Genomic DNA, 27,310 nt, shown 5'->3' with positions numbered 1-27,310 from the left:
TAAAAGATTTCTTTAGCATTGTATTTTGGAGCTGAATCAGTTCCCGGGGCTTATATCTTAAATGTGAACAGCGTTGCTTAGCTGTAATTTGTAAGGTAAAGTCATAGTATTGGTTAAAAGAACTCCAAATCGATCTTTCAAAACTGCACATGCAAGTATTTCTATTTGCTTTGCACAAACGTTTGTGCCAATATGCCTTGATTACGCAAATGTTCATGGAAAACAAATATAAAAGACGTGTGAGCATGTCCAAAGAAAACTCATTTTAAAAAATCAAGTGAATGTGAACGGCTTTTGTAATATTTGCCCAACTCTAGCTTCATCCCAGAAGAATGTGGGTGTCTTACTCCACTGCACTTACAGAAAAAGGAAGACTACTAATGGCTGTTTACGCTTGCTATTCATTGAATCAGTGATCATGCTTAGTCATGGCTTGCTGCCCTAATTCTGTTCTTTTCGGATTTGGGAAGAGATGGTGTTGTTGGGGAGAGAGTACCAGTCAAAGGCTGTGTTTTAGGTAAGGTCAAAAGTTGGCATGTGTTTCAGTAGTTGTAACACTAACACCAGTGAACAGATTTTAGTATAGCAGTTGAGGAGCTTTGGGTGTTGTTCAGGCAGAATATCACAGCAGCCTTTGTACTTCTGCTCATTAGCCTGTACAAAAAACGCCTTAACTCGCTACCAACTACTTACAATATGAATAGGGCTGTCAATTAATCACAGTTAACTCATGAGATTAACTCAAAAAAATTAATTGCGATTAGAAAAATTAATCATGATTAATGGCACTTATAACAATAGAATACCAATTGAAATTTATGAAATATTTTTGGATGGTTTTCTAAATTTTCAATATTGATTTCAGTTACAACACAGAATATAAAGTGCACAGTGCTCACTTAATATTATTATTTTTTATTACAAATATATGCACTGTAAAAAAGATAAAGAAATAGTATTTTACAATTCACCTCATACAAGTACTGAAATGCAGTCTCTTTATCATGAAAATGTAACTTACAAATGCAGAATTGTTTTGGTTATGTAACTGCACTCAAAAACAAAACCGTGTAAAACTTTAGAGCCTACAAGTCCACTCAGTCCTACTTCTTATTCTGACAATCGTGAAGACAAAACAGTTTTGTTTGCATTGAGAGGAAATACTGCTGCCTGCTTCTTATTTATAATATCACCTGAAAGTGAGAACAGGTGTTCTCATGGCACTTTTGTAGCCGGCATGGCAAGGTATTTACATGCCAGATATGCTAAATATTCATATGCCCCTTCCATGCTTCAGCCACCATTTGAGAGGACATGCTTCCATTCTGATGATGCTCATTAAAAAAACAATGTGTCAATTAAATTTGTGATTGTACTCCTTGGGGGGAGAATTGTATGTCTCCTGCTCTGTTTTACCTGCATTCTGCATATATTTCATGTTATAGCAGTCTCGGATGATGATCCAGCACATTTGTTTTAAGAACACTTTTACTGCAGATTTGACACAACGCAAAGAAGGTACCAATGTGAGTTTTCTAAAAATAGCTACAACACTCAACCCAAGGTTTAAGAATCTGAAATGCTGTCCAAAATCTGAGAGGGACGAGGTGTGGAGCATGCTTTCAGAAGTCTTAAAAGAGCAACACTCTGATGCAGAAACTACAGAACCCAAACCACCAAAAAAGAAAATCAACTTTCTGCTGATGGCATCTGACTCAGATGATGAAAATGAACATGCATCAGTCTGCACTGCTTTAGGTTGTTATCAAGCAGAACCCATCATCAGCATGGACGCATGTCTTCTGTAATGGTGGTGTTCTCACTTTCAGGTGACATAAACAAGAAGCGGGCAGCACTATCTCCTGCACATTGTAACCAGCCTTGTTTGCCTGAGTGATTGGCTGACCAAGAAGTAGGACTGAGTGGACCTGTAGGCTCTAAAGTTTTACATTGTTTTATTTTTCAATGCAGGTTTTTTTTGTACATAGTTCTACATTTGTAAGTTCAACTTTCATGATAAAGAAATTGCACTACTGTACTTAGGTGAACTGAAAAATGCAATTTTTGTTTTATAGTGCAAATATAAAATGAGCACTGTACACTTTGTATTCTGTGTTGTAACTGAAATTGATATATTTGAAAATGTAGTAAATGTAATCCAAAAATATTCAACATACATGGTATTCTATTGTTGTTTAACAGCGTGATTAATCACGATTAATTTTTTTAATTGTGCGATTACTCGTGATTGATTTTTTTAATCGCGTGACTGCCCTATACATGAATAATAACTTTTCAAACATATCTTCTTGGAAGCCCTGTATTTGTATCTACCCTAGGTTTGTAGCAGCAATAATTTTTCATATTATGACTTTTTAGTGTTTTCAGTTTGCCTTTAACAAGAGCGAGCATTCATAAAATTGTGGAGCTCTTTTCAGAGGCACAAGGCTTTTTATTGTGACAGACGTGCAGCACCAAAAGTCAGTGGAAGGAATGTCCCTTAAATTAGGTCTTATACGGCTGTATTAATGCGGTGCTATTAAGTGTTAAAAAGGTGCTTGGTGCTGAAAGAGACGCGGGGGGCTATAGGTCTAAACTGCACATGGGATCTATGGAAAGGATTTTGCATTTCCTTTGCATTTCCTTTACCAGCGAGGGGTCCAAAAGCCACCCTTCAGGGGCTGCCTATAAATTGTTAGTAGGAAGAGGTGGGTGGGTCCTTTTGCCTGTTTGTTTCAGTGTTACAAGCGATGGGCGGATCTTGAGGCTCACCAACCAATCGGCTGCCTAATGTACGGGCAGCAGATCCTGACGGGGAAACGGACGGGGCACCCCCAAAGCATGGGGATCACTTACACTCCGCCTGAAATCAGAGGCGCAACAGCCTGCGTGGAGCAGCCGGGGGCTAGCAGCGAGCAGCAGCTGGAGGGTAGAAGTTCTGCTCAGCCCCGTCTCGCGGCCCCCTGCTACGCGCAAGGCCACCCAGCTGCAGCGGGGGCTCAGCCGGGCGCTAGAGCCGCGGCACCCCGCTGCCTGGGGACTGCGGGCGGCACAGCCCAGCGCGCCCCCTGCGCGAGAGCAGCCGCCTCACGCCAGGAGAGTGGCGAGGGAGACCCCTCCCTCCAGGAGCGGGCGGGGCTCGCGCTCCGGCAGAACTGCGGCTGCGCCCCTTCCAATTGGCCCAAAGCGGGGGAGGGTAGCCGCCCCGCCCCGCCCCCTCTGGCTCCGGCGGCTTTGTGATTGGTCGCTGCGGTTGGGTCGGCAGAGCCCATCCCCCCAAAGCTAGCCGGCCAGTGAGAAAATGGTTGCTGGGCTGGCTTGAAGAGCCGCTGGCCAATGGGAGCAAGGGCCAGCTGCCGGCGGGCGAGGCGCGCGCAGCTTCCCCCTTTCCCCCCCCCCCCCGGGCTGGCCGCGGTGCTGCGTGCGGAGGGGAGGAGCTGAGGTGGCCGCGGCCCGGCGGGGGTGGCGCTCGCCTCCTCCTGGAAGGCGTCCGAGTCCCAGCCCCGCTGAGGGAGCCCGCCCGCCCGCCCGCCCGGGGAGGGCAGAGGAGCCTGCGAAGGAGCGGGCGGCGCCGCTCGCTCTTCTCCCAGGTGAGGGACCGGCTGGAGCGGGGCGACTGAGCAAAGGCCGTGCGGGGGGGAGAGGGGCTTGGAGGGAGGGAGTGGCTGGCTGGGGGGCGGGGGAAGGACCTGGTGGAGGGCCACGGGGGGACCTGATCGATGGGCGGGGGGGCCGAGTCCTGGCTGGGGGGACCTGGGTGGATGGCTGGGAGGTGGGGGGGGGGACCTGGCTGGCTGGCTGGCTGGGAGGGATCTGCGGGGCTGGGTGACTGGCTAGCTGCTTGCAGGGACTCAGGATGGTGGGAACCGGGCTGGCTGCGGGGAGGACCTTTGGGGGGGGGGACGACACCTGGCGGGCGATATTCAGTCGGGGCTGGGCTGAAGCGCTCAGATCAGTTATAATTAGCCTGGCTGGAATCCCTGGAAAACTTGGGAGGAGAGGAACTTTTCACAGTTCAGGAAGCCCAAGGTTATCTTTGGTTTTATTGCTGCTCGTTGCTGCTGGGGGTGGCACAGGCAGCCCGATTTCAGGAAGTACCCAACTTGTCTCCTTTCACGAAGGCCAGATGGTGGCAGGCTCCCCTGGGCTTTATTCTAAATGGTGCATTTGCAATAGTAGCTGTAGGGATGGTGGCAGGGAAGAGACTCTTCCTTGGTCCCTGTGTGTCTGTGCTCGATCATTTGTAATTATTTAGCCTTCTGAAAAATGCTAATTGCAGCCGCTGCATAACTGCTTGTACCTTTATTGTATGTCTTCTCGTGTCTATTTTATAAGCTCCCAAGTTTGCCTCAGTTTCCAGCAAATGGCTCATACTTGCTTCTCATCCTAGTCTCTTGAATATTGCAAATTTGCTGCGCTAACAAGCATGAGCAATAATTTCTGCTCAAGATAGGGCTGGAACTTATTGAGAGAGGCTGCAGCAATTTAGAATTGAGGTGCCTTCACAGAGCTATATGAGAAGCTTGTGTGGTGGCTTTTTCTTTTATATCCGATTCAGCCAAGTGTTAGATCTCTCAATTCTGTGGGCACTAAATTGAGTTCATCTGAGTTGAAATAATATAAAAAAATAGACACTACAGTGTTTTTAAGTTAAAAGTGCACCACAAACAAATTGGTACTGAAAGAATGAACATAGAATTGGAGAGGGACAGTGGGAAGAGGAATATATTTTTATAGTCTATAAAACTGGTAACTCTTTACAGAATAAGCAATTAGGTTCCCAGCATATGCTAAAAATGAATGCTTTCTAGTATATAGGCCACTTGTGTTTGTAGTCTTTAGTATTTTGTACTGTCTCTCATTGCATACCAGTGTGAAATGAACTAAATGGTAAACTGGTAGCTTGGACCATGAAAATGAGTTGTAGTTAAGGAAAAGATCTTTTTTCCAATTAGCTAATCCTCTTTAAGGTCTGTATGTAAAGACATTAAGATCAATACATCTTGAATTCCAACAGTCTTTCCAACCAGAGATCAAATTTTAAAGGACGTTACATATTTTTCACTTTTGTTAAAAATCACTGTTGCATTATGAAAACTTTTTATTAATCTCAAGTTTGAAACTAAAACCCTTTCTGACGTGTGTACACTTACTTGTGTTTCCAGAGTGAAAGACTAACACACTTATTTGAACATAAGCTTTGGATGCATTCCCCATGTGCTTCACAAATTAGATTTTAAAAAGTAGATCAACTTTCAGGCCTATCAATCATGTTAGTGCTTTTTTTAAAACAAAAAACAGTCATGCCTTTTAATGTTAAATGTCTACCCAATATTAAAAACAACTCTAGTTTTTAAGCAACCAATTTTAATTGCTTATCAAGAATGGCGCAGATCTTCAAGAAGCCAATTTCTGAGAGTAGTAGGGAGTTGGGTCAAATTGGCAGTCTCAAACCGAAGGTATCTTCCTGCTGGATTATTACTTCTATTTTTACCAGCTGGTCCTGTGTGGTGAAATTTTGAGGTGGAAAAGCAAACCCATACATTTTACAGCGCGCTCTGTTGCCAGATGCTAATAAAGTAAGGTGTTCTCTGTTAGTAGAATATTAGAACTAATGACTATGTTAAATGTACTTATAGATAACAAAAATATTGGTTTATGAATAATTAAGTATGATTGTTGAAATGAAGATTTTAAACTGAAAAGCTAGTTCTTGATTACAAAGGAATATGTTTTCAATTAGATATAGTGCTGAATTTTCTAAATAGACAGACTTCTGTGGCTAGGTCCAAGTTTGAAGAAACATTACAGCCACAGGCTGAAAAAGCACCCAGGATTCCAGGGGGGCAAATAGCTGAAGTCAGTGGAGTTATGACAGCTTTCATCAGCTGAGGATCTGCTCCCAAGAATAAATTAGACTATCAGAGCACCCATTTTGTGAACCTCAGTGGAGGTTGAACAATCCCTTTTACTATACCCTCAAGCCTTCACCTAGTCCACTAGCATCACTTGAACTTCAGCCACCAAGTTGCAGTTTCTGTTGTGCACTGACAAACAGTGCGCACTGTGCTCTCTGGGTATGATGAAAATGATACTATGTTGTATGTTTGCAGATTTATGGCTCAGGTCAGTTCATTGTATTCCCTAGTGGCCTCATATATACTGAAGATGAGGAAATTTGGGTAATTACTGTGAAAAATATTTTCATTAAACTAAAACCTAATAAAATCCAAATCTGGATGCCTAATGCCATCTCTCAGTAGATATCAATCAGTGTTGAAAATGTATATTATCCAGAAAGACTTACTTAAAACTTGGTCTGCCTGTTGTCTTTATGACAATCCTCTGAAAGAGAGCAGTTTGTTGTTGCAACATGTTGGATGAGATGATGCAAAATTAATATAGCTGAAACTGGTACTTGGTGGTCAGTTTTCTTTGTGTCATGTTTAATTATGGAAGGTAATTACCATTTAACATGATCTGCTGACAAAATATAAATTAAATTTTAAAGTATGAGCCCAAGGCATCGATGAACTTAGTTTTGACTCTTGTATCAATTCAGGTTTTTCAGTTGTTTTATAGTTGTCCAGTTAGCACTGACTATCTAAAATGTCAGTTTAAGAAAGTTGTCTTAAATTTCATGCCAATTTGTCTTAGTATATTCAGACTTTTTTTTTGTAAAGCAATGTCATAGTAATGGAACATTTTTATAATTCTGTCCTAAAGTTGCATCATTCTGCTGAAGCGGATGACTTGGGCTGTTATCACAGTTGTATAGTTCAACACCATTTTGGATGAATGTGCTTTAAACAAAATCTAGAATCTTCCTACCTTTCTAACTCTTGTAAAGGTAATGTGTTTTTCTGTGAAATCTTATTTTTACCTGCACAAGTTTCTATTATGCTTGTAGCTACACTCTTAATATCCAGCTTCTAAATAACTTTTTGTGGTAAAATCAACAGTCCAAAATGATAGTGGGCTTCTTTACACTTAGCGGATAGGGTAAAATCTTCAGATTATTTGCTTTGAATTGCATGTTTGTGAGGTTTCTGTTCAGTTAAACATTATAGTGTTGCAATAAATTGTTTGTTTGCATAAGACCCCATTTTTCTGGGTTTTAATAACTAGGGCCCAAATCCTGTAGTGAGCTCCATGGTGCATGCTTATTGGCTTGAGCTGCAGGAATTGGGGGTCTTATGGGGTATGTCTACAGTGCAAAAAAAAAAAAAAAAATAAACTGTCTAGGACTACAGACTCCAGCTCACGCTAGAGCAGTGGCTCTCAAACTTTTCAGGAATCTGATTTGTCTTTCGTACTCCCAGGTTTCACCTTACTTAAAAACTACTTGCTTAGAAAATCAGACATAAGAATACAAAAGTGTCACAGCACACTGTTACTGAAAAATTACTTACTTTCTCATTTTTACCATGTAAAACAAATCGATTGGAATATAAATATTGTACTTACATGGCAGTGGATAGTATATAGAGCAGTGTGAAAGTCATTGTATGAAATTTTAGTTTGTATTGACTTCGCTAGTGTTTTTGTGTAGCCTGTTGGAAAACTAGGCAAATATGTAGGTGAGTTGATGTACCCCCTGGAAACCTTTCCATACCCCTGCTTGAGAATCACTGCCCTAGAGCAGTAAAAATAGCAATGTAGATGTTCCTCCTTGGGCTCAGAAACTCACCCCTCTTGCTTAATTTCAGAGCCCAAGCTCCAGCATGACTGCAAACACGTACACTGCTATTTTTAGCTATGTAATATGAGCCCAAGTCTGTAGACCCAGGTTCTGAAGTTGGTTGCTGTGGGGTTTGGGGGTGGTTCATGGGGTTTGTGTTTGGTACTGTGGACATACCTATGTTATGTTGTTACTATGCTCTCTTGTGAGGCAGTATTTCTGATATATGCTGCTCTACCATGAGATCTTGGGTGTGTTTAAAAGAATGAATCCCAGTTTGGCCCAATCAAATGTTTTAATGCACTTCAGTGAATTATGTGAAATATTGAAATGTTTCTCCTCATACATAAGGCCATACACTCTCTCTCCCTCCCTCCCCCCCCCCCAGCCCCCCACCCCCGCGATCAGTTGCATTTATTTATTTTGGTAGTGGAAACTTCTGATTCTCTGCCAAATCCACATACTAGCATTTCATCATTCTGAATAATATGAATTCTCTTGACAATGGATTTTCATCTGGATCACTGAAACTTGTATGCAGTTTCTGTCTATGGCGTTACATGTGTGATCACATGCAATAGTTTTGCATCTTCAGTAGATAAGTGACTTAAAGAAGGAACAGGTTTTTTCCAACTGTGTTTTTCCAACTGTTTTTTTATCAAGTAAGAAAAGCTGGTAATAGGCATTACATAGAGTCTGATGATCTTTTAATTAGTTTGTCAATGCAGCTGTATTTTGCTTTGGTGAAACCACAGTTAAAAAGTTCAAATTTAATTAAACTTTTGCTGCAGTTTCTAGATTTGGTAACTTTTGATCATGTTTGGTTCAGCTGAACTGTTCTGTTATGCCTTAGCTTAAATGACAACCCTCCCCTTCTTCCCGTTGAAACCCTTCATCCAAAATCTCAGCTGAAATGTAGCTGTTGTAACACTTTATATACTAAGGTGATATACTTGCAGGGTTCACATCTGAAAGTGGAATCATACGCACAAATGACACAAGTTTGGGGACAACATTTTTTAAAGATATGGTTGTCAGTTTTGTTCTGTTTTTTTTTTTTTTTTTTTTTAAGCCATGCTACCTCATTACACTCTCTCCTGCAAGTGACTCTAGTAATAGATGTTAGATGCCAAGAGGAGTACTTGTTTGTTGCTATAAGCAGTCCCAGAGACATAACACCATGCTGTTTTAGCCGGTAAAACTACAAATCCTGACAGAGCTGCTTCTTTCCCAGAATGAAATACCGAAACTAATAAGGAGCAGCAAGTGAACAGCTGTTCATTTTCTGTACACAGAAAACTGATTAGCGTTTCTTTATGAAGAATGATTTGTGAATGAGGTTCTTTTTAAGTGTAGAAAGTCCCTTAGCATAATTTTTATTACTATACTTTTCCTCTTTTCACCTCTTATTTTTAGATGAAGGTAAAACTTTTCACTAGAGTAGCACCTTCTATCCAAAGGACCGTAGTACTTTAAAAATATTAGTTTAGCTTTCAGAGTAGCAGCCGTGTTAGTCTGTATTCGCAAAAAGAAAAGGAGTACTTGTGGCACCTTAGAGACTAACAAATTTATTAGAGCATAAGCTTTCGTGAGTTACAGCTCACTTCATCGGATGCATTTGGTGGAAAAAACAGAGGAGAGATTTATATACACACACACGCACAGAGAACATGACACTCCTGTGAAAGTCTGAATTATCCTGTGTCTACAGATAGTGAAACTAATGCAGAGAAGTTATGAAATAGAGCTGAGGATTCCAAACTCCCAGTCCTGTGCTTTACCAAGGCTGTTGTTTCTCTGTTTATTTCATTTAGTGCTCTTTAGACTCTTGCATCTATATTAAAAACATTGTTTGGCAGGATGATTGTCCTCATTTGTAGTTTTATGAAAATCTTGACAGTCTCTTGTCGTTGTGTTCAGATAAGTCCCTCTATTACTATTAAAAGTTATGTGAAGCATCTGTCAGTATTTGGGGACCAAAAATATGTCCTGCTCTAAAATCACTTCACATTATCTGTTCCCCTTTTTGAGGAACTATTTCCTTTTGGATTATAGCTCCAGTAAATAACTTCACCGCACAAGAGCTTAGATTTTTGGAAGTAACAAAGATTCAAGGAAGTATGTGTCGATATTCCTCTTTAAACCATTTCAGACATGCATACCTCCTATTTCATCTCATACCGTTTGGCTAAAATAAAAAGCAAAATGCTTTTAAGTAAGTCTCATTCTATCCATAAGGCTAGAGTCATAACTTATCATTTAGTACAATATGTTTAATCCTTCTTGTCTCACCTCATAAAATGACCCAGCCCCGTTGTTAATAGAAACCTGAGTTGAACGGTAAAATCCTCAGGAACCTTGGCTACCAGGGCACCAGTTGTGATTATCCAATCACACCTTGCTGTGTTATGTAAGCTATTTTGGGTTGTCAGTGTAAATCCATTCCTAATGTTCAACCTGGTCACTTCTGTTTTGTCCTTTGATCTCTGCTCCATTAACAACACTAGCTTCTCTACCTCTTTGCTGCTCTTGTCTCTCTTTTGCAGTGTGGGGGGAGGAGGGGGAAAGCCATTGCAGGAATACTCAACCTCCAGTTTTCAGGACCTTACCGTGCTAGATGCTGAGATAGAATGTGGGTAGATATGCTCCCTTACCCTTGGATGTTTACAGTCTAAGACTGGGTGCAACGAGTACATTAGTTAATGCATTAAAGATTGTCATGCTCAGATACTACAGTGATGGGAGCCAGATAAGTACCACATATCGATAGGTAAGTGGCAAATAGTAGGCAGGAAGGAGAAAAGATGAGGATAACAAGTTCACACAGTTACATATACTAGCTGTATGCACAATTTGATGGTTCTGAATTATAACTATTTCTAAAAGTCACCTACAACTAACTTCCTTTCTAGATGGCCACTGTTAATTTGCTGACTTACAGTAAGCACCCCTATGTCTCTGTCTCCATATCTCCTCCTATGTTGTTCCTAGTGCTCGGAACACCACTCTTTCAGAATCTATTCAAGCCCTTAACCCTCACCTAATTCAAATTATTGCTAAAATCTCACTTCTCTAATATTGCCTATGTTAAATGAGTGTTTACAAAAAAGAAAGGTACCACCAAGATGTATGAGAACTAAACTGGGTCATTGTGTAAAATCTCCATAACCTGTGCCCTTTCTTGCCCTATCATCTTGTCTATCAAGTCCATCACTTATGTTGTAAGTTTGGGGCAGTGAGACTTGTCTTTTAGGTGTTTTATCTTAAGTGCCTCATACAGTCATATGGGCACTCTAAAATCTGAAATTTTGAAAGCATGTCAGTCAAATTATATGCGGTATCTGAATGAGTCAACAACATGAGTGAAGTTTTGGAATAGCCTTCCAAGGGAAGCAGTGGGGGCAAAAGATCTATCTGGTTTTAAGATTCTACTTGATAAGTTTATGGAGGAGATGGTATGATGGGATAATGGGATTTTGGTAAGTAATTGATCTTTAAATATTCAGGGTAAATAGGCCAAATCCCCAGAGATGGGATATTAGATGGATGGGATCTGAGTTACCCAGGAAAGAATTTTCCGTAGTATCTGGCTGGTGAATCTTGCCCATATGCTCAGGGTTTAGCTGATTGCCATATTTGGGGTCGGGAAGGAATTTTCCTCCAGGGCAGATTGGAGAGGCCCTGGAGGTTTTTCACCTTCCTCTGTAGCATGGGGCATGGTTGACTTGAGGGAGGCTTCTCTGCTCCTTGTAGTCTTTAAACCATGATTTAAGGACTTCAATAGCTCAGACATAGGTGAGGTTTTTCATAGGAGTGGGTGGGTGAGATTCTGTGGCCTGCACTGTGCAGGAGGTCAGACTAGATGATCAGAATGGTCCCTTCTGACCTTGGTATCTATGAATCTATGATGCAGTTGTGAATAAAGCTAATATAATTCTGGGGTGTATTAGCAGGTGTTTGTATGTAAAACCTGGAAGTAATTGTTCTACTATGCTCGCCGCTGCTGAAGCCTCAGTTGGAGTACTGTATCCAATTCTGGGCACCAAGAAAAATGTGTACAGATTGGAGAGAGTCCAGAGGAAAGCAACAAAAACGATAAAAGGCTTAGAAACCTTACCTATGAGAAAAGGTTAAAAAAAAAAAAAGAGAGAGAAATTGGCATGTTGCGTCTTGAGGGGGGAAAAAAGACTGAGGGGAGGATCTGATCAGTATTCAAATATATTAGGGGCCGTTACAAAGGAGACTGTGATCAGGTGTTCTCCATATCTACTGAAGGTAGGCCAAGAAGTAAGGGACTTAATCTGCAGCAAGGGAAGTTTAGGTTAGATATTAAGAAAAACTTCCCAAATGTAAGAGTAGTTAAACTCTGGATTAGGCTTCCAAGACAGCTTGTGCAATCCCCGTCACTAGAAGCTTTTAAGAAGGGATTGGATGAACATCGGTGAGGGAGGGTCTAAGTTTACTTGGATCCTGCGTCAGCATGGTGGGCTGGACTTGATGACTTTTCAGGGTCCCTTTCAGCTCTACGTTTCTGATTTTGACTTTCTTGGTATAGATTCAATAGATCGGTATATATTCTACTTTATTAAGACTTGGAAATAAGAAGGGCAAACATGAATATTGTGGCTGTTCCCACAAGGTAGTATACCCGACTTAAGCCTGGTCTACATTAGAGTTAGGTTGACATAAGCTGTCTTTCGTCAACCTAATTGTGTAAACGTCTACGCTGCAATGTTCCGCCCACCGATTTAACTCACCCGCTACACTGACCTAATAACTCCACCTCCATGAGAGGGGTAGCGTTTAGGTTGATGTAGTTAGGTCGACACAGTGTCTGTGTAGACACTGTGTTGCTTACATCGCCTATTGCTGCCTTTGACCTGTTGCTGTTGGCCTGGGGCGTTGGGGCTCTGGTTGTCAGTGCCCCACAAGGCCCCACTAAAGTCGGTGCAAGTGTGGTGAGGACACACCTGGTGAGGTGAGGTTCTGGTGAGGAGACACACCTCCGACAGAAGGAGTGTGGTGTGGACACAAAGACCTGATTTAATTACTGTGGTGGTGTACATGGACCTAATTTAAGTAGACATAATTTTGTAGCATAGATATGCCCTTAAACAGGCATAAGTACAGTAAAGATGATTGTAAAAGTAACCCCTCACCTGTGCAGAAAGAAAAGCACCAGGAGATCCAACAAGGCCAAGTCAGATTCTAAAGTCAGAAGGACCCATTGTGATCAGCCAGTCTGACCGCCTGCATTATGCAGGCCAAATGCTTCCTTTGAGATCGTGTTCGTCAGCATGAACTGTAACAGCAAATAAATACCAGTTAGCCCCAGTGCTGGGTGGTATTCATGAGAAGGAAAAGTGTGCACATGTATACAATCATAGATTCTATAAATTCACTTTCTTGGATGCTTTCTCTTGTTAGAACTCATGTGGTGCAACTTTCAAAGTTTAACAATGTTGCATACATCTAGTAGGATGTTTTATGAAAGGTGGAGAAAGAGGAAACAAGGAAGTGGGCTTGCCCAAGCAGAAGTAATGGGAGAGTCTAACTCAATCGTTCATTGCTTTCCTTCTGTTCACTAAAAGAAAAGGAGTACTTGTGGCACCTTAGAGACTAACAAATTTATTAGAGCATAAGCTTTCGTGAGCTACAGCTCACTTCATCGGATGCATTTGGTGGAAAAGACTGTTTTTTCCACCAAATGCATCCGATGAAGCGAGCTGTAGCTCACGAAAGCTTATGCTCTAATAAATTTGTTAGTCTCTAAGGTGCCACAAGTACTCCTTTTCTTTTTGCGAATACAGACTAACACGGCTGCTACTCTGAAACTTCTGTTCACTGTTTTCCTCCTGTGGCTGTTTCCAGCTGCACTTCCTCACCACATGTCAGCAGCAGCTGCTCTGCAGCATCAGTCCCTGTGACAGATGGAGCTGGTGTCTTCCTCTAAAATTGTAGCACTTGTATAATCTGCCACAGGCTTCTCAAGTTTAACATTTGAGAGCCTGGAGTGTTTCTTTTGTATCGCTGCATGCTCTAACCAGGCTTCCCATTTGGCATTCTTTACTGATGGTTGATCAGTGACATGCCTCTGTCTCCTCCAACTTCTTTCATACTTGAGTACAGTTTAGAATTGTGGCCCATGGTTGCTTTCTCCCAACCCAAAGGGGCAAAATTCCTATGGAGCTACCATGGGGCTTAAGTGAGAAGCATGCTGCTCAGCCAGCACCTACTCCAGACTGGATCTGTGGATGTGAGCTCCTCTCTGCTTATTGACAGGTTTCAGAGTAGCAGCCGTGTTAGTCTGTATTCGAAAAAGAAAAGGAGTACTTGTGGCACCTTAGAGACAAATAAACTTGTTAATCTCTAAGGTGCCACAAGTACTCCTTTTCTCTCTGCTTATTGACATGGATGGGAGTGTTTGGCCCTCTTAACAGTGAAAAGGAATCTGCTTTTGACTTATTAATGTGCAAGAAGTAATTAGGCTTTCAAAACTCTTAATGTAAGCTTTCCATGATAAATGACCTATAACTCAATAGGTTCACATTGTATGCTAACTTTGGTTAAGTAGTTGTGAGGACAGTACCCGAAATACGTAAGTGGAGAATTCCCTATTTTTAATTGTTCTGTGTGTGTGATGACCAGGGTCTCCAATGGAGACCCTAAATTATTTTCTAAAACATGTTCTAGTTTTTATAGATTACACTTTCCTTAAACTTAGATAACTTGTCCTTTCATTTCTAACTGGATAAGTACAAATCTCAGGTTTATGTTGACATAGGCTTTAGTCTGTGCTCACTTTGTATATTTACAGTACAATTTTGAAATCAATGTACACACAATCATTTTGCTAGGGCCCTATTTTTGAGTATTGAGTAGCGTCCTGGAATTAGGCTAAAGCAAGAAGGATACACTTCATAGTAGTTTCCAGAAGCTCCTCCTACAATTCTAGCATGTCCAGTTTGTGCTTCTCTGTTGACCAGGTTGTACAGTTCTGTCAGCTGTTTGAAAGGACTGACAACTGGAGAGCAGGTTTCAGAGTAGCAGCCGTGTTAGTCTGTATTCGCAAAAAGAAAAGGAGTACTTGTGGCACCTTAGAGACTAACAAATTTATTAGAGCATAAGTAACACAGGATTATCTGGGTATGGAATTGATAGAGGTTGTTTTTTCGTCTGTACCAAAAATTATAGTGGGAAGTGGATTACAAAATAAACAACGTGGTCATAGTTCCATGCTGTGTAATAGAGCAGTACTTTAAAAAAAAAAAAAAAAAAAAAAACCTGGAAAAAATTACAGTTCTCTTAAAAGGTAAATTACCCATAGAAACCTGGAGCAGCTGTTAAAAAATATACTCTTGTGACAATTTGACAAATTATTTCATACTAGAAAGTAAAGCAAAAGGCCTGATAAAATGTGGCTTATTTGGTAAGAGGCTTCATGTCTTTTTTTAGGTCAACATTAGAGTGTATTTGACACAGAATTGAAGTGTAAAATGACAGTAGTATCATGATTACTAGTGGAAATGTTAGCTGCAGAGTTATAGCAAGCTGCTTTGGTTTTATTCTTTAAAATTTCTATAGTTATAAAATTATCTAGCTTCTAAAAACAGACTTGCAGCATTCATGCAGTAAGGCAGACAGCCACATTAAACAGGCACAGTTAAGGCTGTTGCAAATAAGACTAGATATTCTAAAAGTCTCATCCCTTCTATGGATTTAGAAATAGATTTGGTTAAAAACAAATTTGCTTTGCTCTCCGGCTTCTTCATGTACTAGAAGAGTTTTAAGTCTAATGCTTAGAAAGCTACAGTGACTCTAACTGTATTCTTAAACATTTCTAGAACAGCTAGTAAGTATTAAGGGGAGGTAGAACTTATTTTGTTTAGCTATTGTGGGGGGAGGTAAGGGAGGGCATTAATGCATGTGTGTGTTGGAGTTTTTAGTGTGATAGGCACAGTGTGTGAAATGAAAACTTAAAACAAACTATATAAAACTGTTTAATGCAACTTTAAGCATTTTTAATGCCCATGTCTCTGAAAATTTCAGCGCGATGAGCTGGAATTTAGCAGAGTGTCTCCTACTAAAATGAATAGGTTTGCGTTAACCTAAACACCATGCACCTCTCATAGAGAGAATGCAGGGATTAGCATTTACCTATTAGTGAAATTGGTTAGACGTATAAAGGTTCCTGGATTGACAATGAAGCCCAAATATATATTGCAGAAAAATTACATTAAAATAACTTGAAGGTTGTGAAGTCAAACATTCAAAAGTTAAGAAATACTAGATTTCGGTTTCCTGTACAACCTTAATTTGGCCCTCTTTTCCATATGTATTAAGATACTGTTTTTTACATTCAGTGTGCAGGATGGATGATGCTCCCTGAATGGGTAAGCTATTCAATATTTTTTTTATCCTTGTTCAGCATGTGGTTCCAGGCCATTTTGCTGCACATTATCTAAACCCTGCACTGATTGCAGAATTAGATATTTTCTCATGGCTTTTCTATGACACTCTTCACTGTAGCAGATGGCTGCTTTGCAAACATTAATTATATTTCACAATGCTCCCATGGGATGGGGTAGTGACATTATTCCTTAAATAGATTTCCCCCCCACAAAGATTGCACCCCAAATTGCCAGAGTATTCTAATTTTGGATGTCCAATTTGAGATTATGTAGGCTCTGATTTTTGAGTATTTCACATTAATTTTGCATTTTATATGTTCAAAGCACATTTTCTATAGACTTGATCTACAGTTAAGAACTCAACATTTCTGTAAATCAGGCTCCAGATGTCTTAAGTTGAGCATCCAGAAAAAGAGAGACAGACAATTAATGACCACTTTTAAAAAGTTTGATTTAGGTGATTTGCTCAGTATAGTATCTAGTCTTGTTCTTTGAAACAACTGAACTATTTTTATGGAAAACTTCTGCCCAGATAGTTGAAGTTTGGCAAAGTTAAAACCAACTGAAAGCAACATCTTTATAATGGAAAGTATTAGGCAATTTAACAATAGACAGACAACTACTAGCCCCACATGTAACTTAAAAGTTCATTTTGAATGGCAAATTTGATTTCCTACAGGAATATCCTATAGTCTCTGTTTGTGTGTATTGATGTAGGAGTCTCACTTTCATTCCTTTCCCACCTTCCTGGCTTTCTCCCCCACTCCTTCCCCATCTGCTCCCCACCCTCAGTTGTTCCTGTGTGCTGCACCATCTCTTGCATCCTGTTACCTTAGAGGAAACAGCACTCTTCAGTTATGGTCCGGTTCAGTTCAGCTGTGACGCAGCACAGAAGATGACACACATTGTCAATGAATGCCTGCTGACTAGGTTCAGTGGTGGCCTAGAAGAACTGCATCATGCTACTGAAGATGCCATTTCTTGGTAGACGACTCTGCACACACTAAATAATGTTAAGGTCCAGGCAGATGAATGCATCGGAAGCCCTGCAGTATGTTCTGAAAATCTGAGATGGGATCATCCTCTGGGGTGAAGGGGGGCTTTCTTCCTTCCATCCCCCTCTACCCAGAAATCTAGCAGCTGGTTGTCTTAATGGAAAATGTGTGGTAATGGACTGTCTGCGAAAGTAGTCAGCTGGACTACTGCTGGTTGTACTTAGTACTCACATGAAAGGGAAGTTGGAAGGCTTCTGCCTTGTGCTGGGCTTGGATCCTTGCGTGGTAAGGATCTGGCATCAATCTGCCACTGGATTTCTAATTTGATTGTTTAACGTTCTGTGTTTTTGTGTTGAGTCTGGGAGTAAACCCTTTCCAGTTGTATGGGCAAAACCAGGTCCAGGCTTTACCAATGTCTTCAGCAGAAACTGAAGTCCTTTTAGTTTTTTCTTTTCTCAGAACTGCATATTATAGCTGAGTGTTAGCCACACTGTGTTCCCTCTACAGTAATCAGTAGTCCCTGCAACCAAGTAGAAAAAATACTCTTAACTCAAATATAGAACTGCTTGTTTTTTTAGTGTATAGTAGTAGGACTAAAAGAAAAGGAGTACTTGTGGCACCTTAGAGACTAACAAATTTATTAGAGCATAAGCTTTCGTGAGCTACAGCTCACTTCATCAGATGCATTTGGTGGAAAAAACAGAGGAGAGATTTACACACACACACACACACACACACACACACACACACACACACACACACACACACACACACACACACACAGAGAACATGAAACAATGGGTTTATCATACACACTGTAAGGAGAGTGATCACTTAAGATAAGCCATCACCAGCAGCAGGGGGGGGAAGGAGGAAAACCTTTCATGGTGACAAGCAAGGTAGGCTAATTCCAGCAGTTAACAAGAATATCAGAGGAACAGTGGGGGGTGGGGTGGGAGGGAGAAATACCATGGGGAAAGAGTTTTACTTTGTGTAATGACTCATCCATTCCCAGTCTCTATTCCTCTGTCCACATATCTATTCAGGAGATACCATCATAGGGCCTAATCACATCAGCCACACTATCAGAGGCTCGTTCACCTGCGCATCTACCAATGTGATATATGCCATCATGTGCCAGCAATGCCCCTCTGCCATGTACATTGGCCAAACTGGACAGTCTCTACGTAAAAGAATGAATGGACACAAATCAGACGTCAAGAATTATAACATTCAAAAACCAGTTGGAGAACACTTCAATCTCTCTGGTCACTCGATCACAGACCTAAGAGTGGCTATCCTTCAACAAAAAAGCTTCAAAAACAGACTCCAACGAGAGACTGCTGAATTGGAATTAATTTGCAAACTGGATACAATGAACTTAGGCTTGAATAGAGACTGGGAATGGATGAGTCATTACACAAAGTAAAACTCTTTCCCCATGGTATTTCTCCCTCCCACCCCACCCCCCACTGTTCCTCTGATATTCTTGTTAACTGCTGGAATTAGCCTACCTTGCTTGGGGGAGGGATAGCTCAGTGGTTTGAGCATTGGCTTGCTGAACCTAGGGTTGTGAGTTCAATCCTTGAGGGGACCATTTAGGGATCTGGGGCAAAAATTGGGGATTGGTCCTGCTTTGAGCAGGGGGTTGGACTAGATGACCTCCTGAGGTCCCTTCCAACCCTGATATTCTATGAATTAAAAAGTTGTTTATCCATAAATCAAAATCCCTCACTGTTTGGTGCAATGACTGGCAGGATTCTTGACCAGCAATGGAAAGGGGCTGTCCTGCAGCCAAATTCACTTGCCTGGCATATCTGGACCTTTTCACTGCCTGTACTTTTTAAATTGTCTGAATATTTAGTGGTATCCGCACATAAATGGTGTGTAATGTCTTAAGGCAGCATAAGTGCTGACAACATCCATTGAGAAGTTTGCATTTATGAAGGAATTTAAAAACTTCTAAGCCCTTTGGGCTCATTGGCATACATTAAATGGGGTGCACTTCACATGTACATATATAGGGAGCACATCTACATATGAACACTGACCTGAAGTGTTGTAGCCATGTTGGTCCCAAGATACTAGAGCTTGCACAGAGCTCTTCTTCAGGTCTGGGCTGAAGAGCTCTGTGTAAGCTCGAAAGCTCATCTCTCACCAACAGAATAAAAAACATTGCCTCACCCACCTTGTGTCTCGAACACTGACTGAATACGGTTTTCTATTGTGGGAATGTAGTAGCTAATTTTCTATTGCTCGCAACTTTATTGTATAACCCTACCTAGTGGCTGATCTACTCAGTGAGAGCTACTACCTGTACATGCTAAATCTCAAAATCCATCTTGTAGGTTTCATGGTATAGGGAGGGACTGTGCTGAACTCAACTCAGGCAGCTGTGTGTTCCAGTTGGGAGAGGAGGGGAATTCAGGAAAGGAAATTTCCGCTTGCAAGGTATATTTTTAGGAAGTTCGGACCATATAAAAATAAAGGTTAATGAAACTTGTTGTGCAATTTTAACTATATTGCGCACTAACAAGCAAATAATATAATGCAAATTCTGAAACATTCCATATAGCCAGAGCAGTTATAATAATAAACCTCTGTTTACTTGGCAGGATATCTGCGACCCTTCCTATCTTTATTGAATTCCTCTGTAATTCTGTCTTCCTAGCCTGAAAGGGTTGTGAGCTCTATTCCAAAATACTTGGCCTAGTAAGCCTACAAAATGTTCAATTAAAAAGTTCTGCAGCTATAAAAAGCCTCAATAGGGTGGATTTGATTTAAATCACTAGTCGGGAAGACTCTCTGTTTAATCATGGTTTTCTACATAAGTGTATTCTTGTTGGTTGTTATAACCTTAATACATACACTTCACAACTCGGAGGTAGATCTAGGTTTCATTTTTAGAAGGTACACACTATACATTTTTAAACAGTAACTTATTTTGAAAACTTTTCTGATTAGTTTTACAGCTATATCAGAAAGTGAATGATTGGTTATTTCATTTACCAAAGGTAATTGAAGCAGATAATTCACCTCCCAATGACTTCATAAATATCTCCCATTCAGCAGGTTAATCATTAATATTTGGAGGATTTTCTTGCCAGGCTGTATTAGGAGAACATCACCAGACAGACATTTTAAATTGTTTTATTTAACTAAAACAATAATGTTAAGCATGTGGATTTTTTCTTCAACAGCAAACCTATAATATTTTTAAAAAACAAGCGTATGTTCCTCTCTTCTCACATTTATCTCCAGTCTTCTCCTTGTCCAGATCTATTCCACCCCCAAAAATCTTCTGTTCACTGAACGTTTTGAAACTTTGCACTTTTAGAGAGAGGTAAGGGATTGACTCTGTGTACACAAATTTGCAGCCGGACAATAGAGTTGAGGTCTGTCATTTCTCACCTCTATATATTATTTATTTAAAAACACTTTTGCTGTTAACAAGCATGTTACCTCTAGAGACACAAATCCACAGTTTGAGAACTGCAAAGCTAAGCATCTCTGATATCTTCTAGACTGAGCACTGAGTCCCATTGGGTAGATAGAAAGATTAACCTAAATCTATACAGAAGCCTGTGGAACCCCTAATCCATGAACTATTGGAACTCATTTACAACACTTTTCTTAAGCATTACATGAATATATTGTCTCGTGCTATAGAATTCGAATTTATAATCCCATTCCATGATGAGAGATTTTTTCCTCAAAGCATTTTATCCAAAAATCTTGGGGGGTTTTGGTGTGGTTTTTTTTTTAAATTGACTTTTATCCATCCTGAGCCTCAGTATGGTCCTGTTGCAATTTTTTGTAGTTCTCACTATTGTTAAATACAATTCACATCTCATGATTAAATAGCTGAAGTATTTTTTTCTCCAATCTAAAATTGTAAGGATTGTTAGGGAATCTAGTTGGGAAAACAGTACATCTTTCTCATAGAAATAAAAACGTCTGGTGAAGAGAGGGTATGCTCCCTTTTTAATAGCTATAGATTCATAGATACTAAGGTCAGAAGGGACCATTATGATCATCTAGTCTGACCTCCTGCACAACGCAGGCCACAGAATCTCACCCACCCAAAAGGAGCAGAGAATCCTCCAGCAAGTGACCCGTGCACCATGCTACAGAGGAAGGCAAAAAACCTCCAGGCCTCTTCCAATCTGCCCTGGAGGAAAATTCCTTCCTGACCTCAAATATGGCGATCAGCTAAACCCTGAGCATATGGGCAAGATTCACCAGCCAGATACTACAGAAAATTCTTTCCTGGGTAACTCAGATCCCACCCATCTAATATCCCATCACAGGCCATTGGGCCTTTTTACCATGAATATTTAAAGATCAATTAATTACCAAAATCACATTATCCCATCATACCATCTCCTCCACAAACTTACCAAGTTTAATCTTAAAGCCAGATAGATCTTTTGCCCCCACTGCTTCCCTTGGAAGGCTATTCCAAAACTTCACTCCTCTGATGGTTAGAAACTTTCGCCTAATTTCGAGTCTAAACTTCCTGGTGGCCCGTTTATATCCATTTGTTCTTGTGTCCACATGATACTGAGCTTAAATAATTCCTCTCCCTCTCCAGTATTTATCCCTCTGATGTATTTATAGAGAGCAATCATATCTCCCCTCAACCTTCTTTTAGTTAGGCTAAACAAGCCAAGCACCTTGAGTCTCCTTTCATAAGACCAGTTTTCCATTCCTTGGATCATCCTAGTAGCCCTTCTCTGTACCTGTTCCAGTTTGAATTCATCTATGTGTGATCTGCTCTCATTATCATTGATTAACTTAGACAAACTGTCTCCGGTATCCCCACTACACACTGTTAGGGATGTAGCTTTTGCAAAAGTGTGGTTTTCCAATGATGCTTAATTAAAAGTATAAAAGATTGACTAGAATTTTTCTTTTGCAGGTTCATGTTGGGGAGAGGCCTAAAACGCAAGCTGAGTGACTATGAGGAGAACGTGGCTGGTCTCTCAAGTGCCTTTGATTCCAGTCGAAATCTGCCCTATCCACTTAAGAGGCAGTTAGTGCTGAATATGTGCCTCACTAAACTACAAACTTACAAAATGCTGGTGGAACCAAACTTACACCGTTCTGTGCTCATAGCCAACACAGTAAGGCAAATTCAGGAGGAAATGAGACAAGAGAGTAGCCAGCAGCCAATTAATGTATGCAATGGCATTGCTCCCAATCCTCACAGCTACCCAGGAATTGATTCATCTGGAATTTCTTTACATCTGCCTTCAGGTAGTAACCAGCAAGAGTCTAACTGTTGTAACTCATGGTCTGCAGAAGGCCCAATTGAAAATAGCCTGCTGATGGTTTCAGATGATGACATGTCATCTGCCATTTCATCTATTCTGAAGGATTTGGACTTCATGGAAGATATAAGTCCACCTACTTCTTTGGTTTCAGCTGGAGATGATGAGCCGAAGTCTCCAGAAAACACATGTCTAAAACTAGAAGATGATAGACAAGATTTGAAGGGAGCAGAATGTGTATTTGGTTCCTTTGAAATTTCGAATTCAACCAGTTACTTAAAAGATTTGGCTATAGATGACATCTTTGAAGATATTGACACTTCAATGTATGATTCAGACTTCTGCTCTCCCCCACTAATGACACCTAGACTACCTTCTGCTGCTACAGAAGAAACATTGAAAACCTTCCCATCTTGTAATTCTTCCTCAGCAAACAATATTCCAATATGTAGAACAGATCTAAGTGAGTTGGACCATATCATGGAAATTCTTGTTGGATCTTGATATTTATTTATTTTTTTTAACCAAAGATACTCTTCATACTGCCACTTAATATTGGTTTGAGGATAAAGCCACTGGCTGGGAAAGCTGCAAGGAATTTCTTTTAAAACAAAACAATTGTCCATGAGTAGTTCTTAAAATGAAAGAAATCAGTTAAAATCAAAAGTGGCAGTTTTTAAAATGAAATTATTTATTTGACAAATTGTGCAATCATCTTTTTCCTTCTGGGGGTGCATGTGTGTGTATTGACATAAAAACATGCACGTATCCTTACCCGCCACCCCTCACCCCTTTTGAATAAATGTTTATGTGCAATTTTTAATTTGTCAGAAGAATTTACGTACAAAGTGAATTTCATATGGGAATCTCTTAGGAAACCTAGATTTTATTTTTAATATTAAAATACATGCCAAGTTGGCATACATTGGAGTTGCATATTTTGATTGTGCAAATCCATCAGCATTACTAGAGATATAGGTATATTTTAAAAATATTAAAACAAATGTCACTTCCATTTGGTTGGAAAAGCAGACTCAAGACACTTGTCAGTGAAGTATCTTGCATTTTCTAAAGCATTCAAAACTATTTATTTTTGTAAATTTTATAGTCTTTCTACATTTTACTACGTTATTTCATCATAATACAAATATAATGTATTTCTAGCTGGATGTGGCTAGTACTACCTCTATAAGCCGAAATGCTTTGACTCTTTCCAGTGCTTTGTCTAAGATTGCAAGTTGTTTCGTTTTTTCCTTTGTTTCTCAATATTTTTCTGGTGGGGGAGACATTTAATTCATTAATTAGATCCTTTGTTTGACAGTGATCTAGCTGATTTGTGAAATTAAGAGTATTAAATGTTTAAAATTTCTACAAGTATTTGCAAATGTAATTTATGTATATTGTCCAATTTAATATTGTCAGTATTATGTGCTTAGATTTTAAATCTTGGCATTCTTTAAATTAGCATTTACTGTACAGATAGCTTTTTTGTTCTGTTTGGAGAATGCCATATGTCTTCAGTCCTGTTTTCACTACAAAGCTTTTTTTAATGTGCAATAATACTTACAGATACATATTTGCACAGATGACACAGAAAGAAATGCTTTAAATTTAAATTTGTAAAGTAGCACCTTGGGAAAGGTACCTGAAGAGCCAGTGTCTCTATATCCTTTTAAAAAATGAGTTGAGCATTTCTTATAGTACTAACATTTACTGTTTTTGAATACTCCTGAAATGTTCTTGTAAATATGGTGGGTCGTTGCTGATGACTAAGTACTGTCTTGTGAAAGCTTGGGGGTCAGCTCGCTCCGATGCAGTTGCAGGACTGGGGCCTAAGTGTGCTGAAAGAATTTCTGTTTCAGATATGCAACAGAAGGGTTTGGTGGGTTTTTTTAAATTATTAATTGAAGATGTGGTTTGTAGTGAGAACTGTTGCTCCATGTGATAGTGGGAAATAATTTTTCCCTCAGAGTGGGGTCTTTAACTTCTGGAGTTGCTTTCTAAACTACCCGATGCTCGTTTTCCCTTGAAACTGTAAACTGTTTCAGTATAGCTGTTAATGCTGCAGTACATTTAGGACAAAAAAGTTTGTAGAGAGCTTTAAAAGCTTCTATAGTTCATCTCTGTGTCACCATTTCCCATGTAATTCCCTTTTTCTGCCAGTAGCAGAAGTTTAGCTGCCATAATGTCTCCATTTTGGATAAAGATAATTTTTGCTCATTTTTTTAAATATGAACTTGCTCATGTTCACTTCAATGTCTTTTGCTCAGAGCACTGCTTAGTTCTCCCCAACACCACTCAGTGTTTTTAAAAAGTGTTCGCTTTTGTTCCATTTGTTCAATTTTTTTTGTGGGTGCAGTATCTGAAAAGAATATGAAGAGCAAGAAAATGTGCCCTAAGTGTTGCATCTCAAAAACAAGGGGTGAAGTCCTGGTCTTGCAGAACAATGGGAGTTTTGCCATTAACTTCAGATGGGCCAGTATTTCACCTGGGATTTTTAGTCTTAAATACGCTGCAGCGTCAGTTATCCTATGCTAAGATCTCCATTTCAGACCATGTGAGCTCCTCAGTTAATAGTCTGTCCCTCAAAACTGTGCAAACCCAGTTTAGGTCACCTTCTTTCAGCCATCTGGATTGACAATTGAAGGGTATAAATATATGCGCTCAATGTTAATGGTTCTAATAATCTAGAAATTCTGATGTTCTAAAACATTCTAAATCATTGGATAAGGGATTAGTTTGAAAAATGTATAAATAGCTACTGAGAAGGTACAGCTTCAGAATGTATACAGACTCTATTTTGTATAGACTATTCTGGCTTTTCCTCAATCTCTACTTTTGTATGTAAAGATATGCCTCAATAAATCCTTGAAATATTCCGCATTGTGATGAAGCATAATTGTAGTTTAAAGATATATTTAATTTTGGTCACAGAAATAAAAATTGTATCTAATTTCTTGTTTGCATTTGCAAATGTGGAATTTGACAATGCAGTAAATACCACCCTTTTGATTAGTATTACATTCATATCATGTAGCAAATCGTGTTAACTTTAATATGTTCCCACCATATTCATCACCCTGCTCTGCAGAAACTTAAGATGTTGGGGGTATTAACCTCACATTCAATTGCTGTAAACTAATTTTTTTATACGCTTTTTGGTAATTCAAACAAATTGTTGCATTCAGTGGATGAAACTTCACTCTTTCTGTTGGTCACAGAGCTCTTGCCACTAAATTCTAATTCTTAACTGGTTGCTTAGTATCCCAGTGTTAAAACCATAAACTAATATGTAATGTTGTTTGGGGGGTGATGTGGTATTTTGTGTAAAAGGAAAGGTGGGTTTTTTATTTTAATTATGGACAAGTTAATTTTAATTCAGTGTAAAATAAAATCAGACTAGATAGTGAGGTCTATGCAGTTGTTTAGGAAAAAATGCACTAACTTTTCAATTTAGACATAATTTCTTGAAGTTTCCTGTATGCGTGTAACAAATTTACCGACCTTGCCAGTATTTTCTTCATTGAACTAATGAAGATGCAAAATAAATGCTTTCCTAACAGGTTGTATTTGGGAATCAGTTTAATAAGCAAACTTGCATATCTCTTCACACCCAGACCCCATCTCTCTAAAGCCACATTTCTACAGAACAGTAGTGGTTGGGCATGGCAGTTTCTCCCAAGTCAATGTGCTGGGAAAAGCCTCACTGCTGTTAATAGTCAAACAGCACTTTCCTACAAGCATGAAATGTAGTTTCCCCTGTCTACACAAGAGTACAGCAGTTTTCAACTTTGTTTGCAGGAAACAAGGTCAGATGCACTGTTTTCTTGGTGGGAAATACAACCGAGATCTGAGGCTCCCATCTGTATATGGGGACTAATAGTGCTCTTAACGCAACATTAGTGAAGTAGCTGTCGTCCAGTGGGAGAAAAGACCCCGTTGATGGGGAATATATCTTTAAATGAGCTTCTTAGTTTAAAAATATCTTAAGAGTAACTTCTCTTATTGGTGAGTTGAGATATGTTAGTGTATGCTGAGCCTTAGAAATGTTGACTGTGTAAGTTGTCTTGTAGATACAGAACATTTCATATCGGGGTAAGTGTAGTGAAGTGATGCTCACCGGTGCAGCACCTCCTGCTGGTTGTTGTGGGAATTAGCTCGATTCCAGCCTGGGGTGCCCTCTGTAGGCCGGTGGCTCACCTGCCTCAGGCACCCATGTCCCTCCCAGACCCCAGTGCCCTTTACCACAGGGTTCTGCCCCTGCAGTGCTCCCATGCCCTGGGTCTCCACTCCTAGGGAAACCCCTACCCCTCTAAACTACCTTGCCTCAGTGGCTACTGCCAGTCATCTAGCCCCCGCTCACTGGGGCAGATGGCGGTCTGTAATGCCACTCATCATTGGCAAGGGGGTAGGACCTGCTGCCTTTGCCTATTCCCGGGCTGCACCTCTGTAGCCTCAGTACCTTTGGAGGTGAAATTGACACACCACTGCATACTGCCTGTATAAACAAGCTTTTCACATGGGGAACTTTGGTAAAGAATCAAAGGCCTCCCATGAGCAAGGCGGCCTCTAGCTGGAATAGACCTTGAGATCTGCATGTACTTAATCTACAGGAGTTTGAGCTGAGTTTGCCAACATACTGGCCACATCTCCCCACTCTGAAGTGGCCTTCCAGGAACTGGTGCAGAGCTCAGCTCTGCAGTGTGCAAGGTACCTCTGCATACTGACTAATCTGCCTCCATGCCACTAAATCATTGTGGCTCTGACGGGGAGGGAGGGGATGGTTGTCTTGGAAACTCACAATATTAATAGTGCTTTTTTAAAAAAAAAAAAAAAAAAAAAGCTTGGGTAACAAATATGAATACTGTTTGAGCCATGCTACAATGGCCATCTAAATTTATGGCTTATTATTGTAACAATAATCTAACCCTCTTTTTTTTGTCCTATAAC

General features: G+C 40.1%; 1 protein-coding gene across 7 annotated transcripts; it reads left to right on the top strand.

Moving 5' to 3' along the window:
- Positions 1 to 3,410: 3,410 nt before the first annotated feature.
- LOC119857426 (SERTA domain-containing protein 2-like) lies at positions 3,411 to 25,317 on the top strand. 7 transcript variants are annotated; one of them, XM_043517759.1, is made up of 4 exons: positions 3,411 to 3,590; positions 6,727 to 6,850; positions 16,045 to 16,074; positions 22,009 to 25,317. In XM_043517759.1, the coding sequence occupies exon 4, from the start codon at positions 22,013 to 22,015 to the stop codon at positions 22,862 to 22,864; it is 852 nt and encodes a 283-aa protein (XP_043373694.1). In that variant the 5' UTR covers positions 3,411 to 3,590; positions 6,727 to 6,850; positions 16,045 to 16,074; positions 22,009 to 22,012; the 3' UTR covers positions 22,865 to 25,317. The 7 variants fall into 7 exon arrangements, 6 of the variants coding, with proteins under 6 accessions (XP_043373694.1, XP_043373696.1, XP_043373695.1 ...); XM_043517761.1 differs by lacking the exon at positions 6,727 to 6,850; XM_043517760.1 differs by lacking the exon at positions 16,045 to 16,074.
- Positions 25,318 to 27,310: the final 1,993 nt, after the last annotated feature.

This window comes from Dermochelys coriacea, chromosome 6, assembly GCF_009764565.3.
Source record: "Dermochelys coriacea isolate rDerCor1 chromosome 6, rDerCor1.pri.v4, whole genome shotgun sequence".
NCBI lineage: Eukaryota > Metazoa > Chordata > Testudines > Dermochelyidae > Dermochelys > Dermochelys coriacea.
This window is presented reverse-complemented; position numbering and strand designations above follow the sequence as displayed.

What these genes read in the sequence shown, in the direction of transcription:
- LOC119857426 (XM_038406320.2), top strand. Translation starts at nt 22,013, where the DNA reads ATGTTGGGGAGAGGCCTAAAACGCAAGCTGAGTGACTATGAGGAGAAC.